The 2981-nt window shown below is 40.3% G+C and overlaps 1 protein-coding gene across 1 annotated transcript in view; it reads left to right on the top strand.

Annotated features, from left to right (window-relative positions):
* LOC101860267 (fibrinogen C domain-containing protein 1) overlaps positions 1 to 2981 on the top strand; it is a 13766-nt gene that overhangs the window by 6142 nt on the left and 4643 nt on the right. The window contains exon 2 of the mRNA XM_013085436.1: positions 2111 to 2818. Coding sequence (XP_012940890.1) covers positions 2111 to 2818 — 708 coding nt within the window. The remainder of the gene's footprint in view (positions 1 to 2110; positions 2819 to 2981) is intronic.

The raw sequence follows: 2981 nt of genomic DNA, 5'->3' as shown, positions 1-2981 counted from the left end.
CTCTTCTTCTTCTTCTTCTTCTTCTTCTTCTTCTTCTTCTTCTTCTTCTTCTTCTTCTTCTTCTTCTTCTTCTTCTTCTTCTTCTTCTTCATTTCAGATGGCGCTCTCATAGTCTAGAGTTTACAGTGTTCGCATCTCATTCAATAGCTCTCGGGTTCGAAACCCGACAGCCACAGAACATTTTCTTCTCGAAATGCTCTCCTTTCACCTACTTTCCTGCTCTCTAACCATTTTCTAACACTAACGTCTCCTCTTTCTGCCCCAACCCCTTTTTGCTACCTCCTGACTCGTTCTGCTTCCTTTCTACTGCTACCCTTCATCTCCTTCTTACTGATGTCTTTTAGCCGCACCCGCTGATCTTAGGGTAGGTAAGATCTAACACCTAACCTTCTCGGATAAGGGCAAACAATCTCGGAGGCCCCGCATGCAAGATGTGCACGTTAAAGATACCTGAGTGGTTCAAAATCGATATAGTAGAGTTTGGCCTCCACTAGGGCAAAATTCTAAATTAATTCCTAACAAACTGAAAATGTTTAAAGTGTGCCGTTCAGGTGTTTAGTGTAACATTTGTAAGTTCCCAAAAATGACTTCAGCTAAAATATGGAATACGTCACCCAAAAGCGCAAAGTTCACCAATGTTTAAAAATCTTGTAAATGAAGTTGTGAAAAGATTAGCTGACAGTTTCCTTTATTTTCTCTCTGACATTAAATTTCCATCCCTGTGACATCTAAACAATATTTAATTTCGTTTACCTAATGATTTCTTTTTGAAATTCCTAGAAGCAGTGCTCCATATTCCCTCCTTTGGACTCGACACATTTTTAACTCTTCGTTCGAAATGTTCAATGACACCCTAACACAAGGACCTGTTAAACCATGAGTCTTTAAAGCCACATACACTGTACATGTTCACTAAGAAGTGGCTTCTAGAGACAATAGAGTGGGGTGCCCAATAGACATCATTTTTTGGAGTTAACATATCCCGCAGGGTGAAAATGGGCTTTGCACTAAACCAAAAGTCATCGAGGAAATGATCCCTCTTTACAAGACAATCGAGGAATTAGGATCAAATTGACATGCTCTGATCCATGTCATCTCGGCCTAGCGCAGACGAACATGGTATAGTCGTAGGTTAAGATCTGCCATGAGAATGCAGACTGTTGATGTGTAGGAAAGTCCTAGCTGCAGATCATCTATGGATAGACGTCTCATGGGACTCGGCTACTGAAATCTGCACTCTGGTGACGTTTCAAGGGCTGCGCATGGTGCGTGTTCGACCTGAAGTGGTCGTTTTTGTAAAGAACTTTTTAGTTCTGATTTGCTCTAGATCCAAACTGACGGAACTTCTCTACTCATGACGCCAAAGGTCTTGAGGGCACCTAAGCATTCTCTCCGTGCCGTGCGCAGAACTTACGAAATGTCAGGGATGGTGAGTTTGTGGAGAGGTAAAGTTCAATACAAAAAGCTCTCTGCTTTTTACTAAACGTAGCCATGATCTCAGCAGGCAAACAAAAGTTGGGAAAAATAATACCTGCAGACTTCTGTTGACTTGTTAGACTGCTGTAGCTTGCAATAAGGCGCGATTGTTGCAACTTTTAGAGGTAGGCCTAATGTGAACTGGTGCACCATGCTATGAAAATGGCGACAAGGTTGAAAATGGGTTGTGTTTTTTTATGTGCTATATAGAGCAAAACCATTCAATGGACTTATCTAAAATACATATCAGAAAAATTCCTTTTGGCTTCCAAACGTTATGTTCAAATCTGAAACGCGAGACTTCAGTATGGGGGAAGATATTTACAAAACAAGTTGTAAAGTGTTTTTTTGGATCACCCTGTATATCTTTCTTGCTTTGTTAAATTTATCGTCCTCTAGCTGTTAAATTGTTTTAAGCCCTTTTTAAGAATTTTTTTTCACAGGAGAAAGAGATAACGGTCTCATTCTTTTAACAAGTAGACGTACAATTTGTATTTAATATAATAAATATTCTGGATCACATGCAATCTCTACCAGAGATTAAGAAAATGGAATTAAAGAAAAATGGCTTGTTAATTCTAAACTCTAATCTATGTTTTCCTGATTAAATGTTTTGTCGCAATATTTCCTGTAGACTTCTCGGAAAAAGTACGTGAAGATCTTTGTGAACAGAATAACCAGCAGTACAAGTAACATGGACGCCACCTGGATATTTACCAACATTATTTTGGTAGCAACCCTGATAATGTGTTCAAAAGCATGGCGTCTCAATGTTACGTCAGAAGAAATCGAAATCGGTAAGACAGCACAAGTTTCTCTTAACTGCTACAACCCCTATCAGCAGCCGGACATTTCGGAAATCCTGTTGATGAGAATCCAGAAAAAACATTTGAGCGGATGGTCCAGTGTTGCGGAACTTCGCGACGATGATGTGGACGTCAGACTAACAGCTAAAGATGTGACCGCTACGGGCAGTATTGTCTCCGGGGCTAACAGCTATATGCGGCTTTCTTGGCCATTGGCAACGAATGATACAATCGGTGTGTACCGTTGTGATGTCACTATTTTGAATTCCCACGGCAGTATCGGGTGGCAGAAAAGCCTACCGACTTCCATCACTCGTAAGAGTGACGTCACTGTTCAGATCCTATTTGAAATAGTAGAAGAGAACAAGAGACAGTGTTTGCAACAAAAGCACGACATCAAGGAATACGTAGCAGCAGCCAAAGAGGAGAACCGGAAAAATAGTCTTAAAGAAAAACAAGACGTTCTCCAGAACATGACGGCAACTTTGAAGGCGCTTGAAGCGAGTTTTGAGAGCAAGCTGGAAAGACAGATAGAGGTGAGAATCTCATTCCAAATATTGAAGAAGAACTGACATGCAACCATTTGCATATAGCACCCCTACAGAGAGATTATGAGTTTTCAAAATAATCTACTTTCTTCTTTTTGTTCTTCTTCTTCTTCTTCTTCTTCTTCTTCTTCTTCTTCTTCTTCTTCTTCTT

This window comes from Aplysia californica, unplaced genomic scaffold (genome assembly GCF_000002075.1).
Source record: "Aplysia californica isolate F4 #8 unplaced genomic scaffold, AplCal3.0 scaffold00374, whole genome shotgun sequence".
Taxonomy (NCBI): domain Eukaryota; kingdom Metazoa; phylum Mollusca; class Gastropoda; order Aplysiida; family Aplysiidae; genus Aplysia; species Aplysia californica.
Note: the sequence above shows the minus strand (reverse complement) of the source record. Positions and strands in the feature narration are given on the sequence as shown.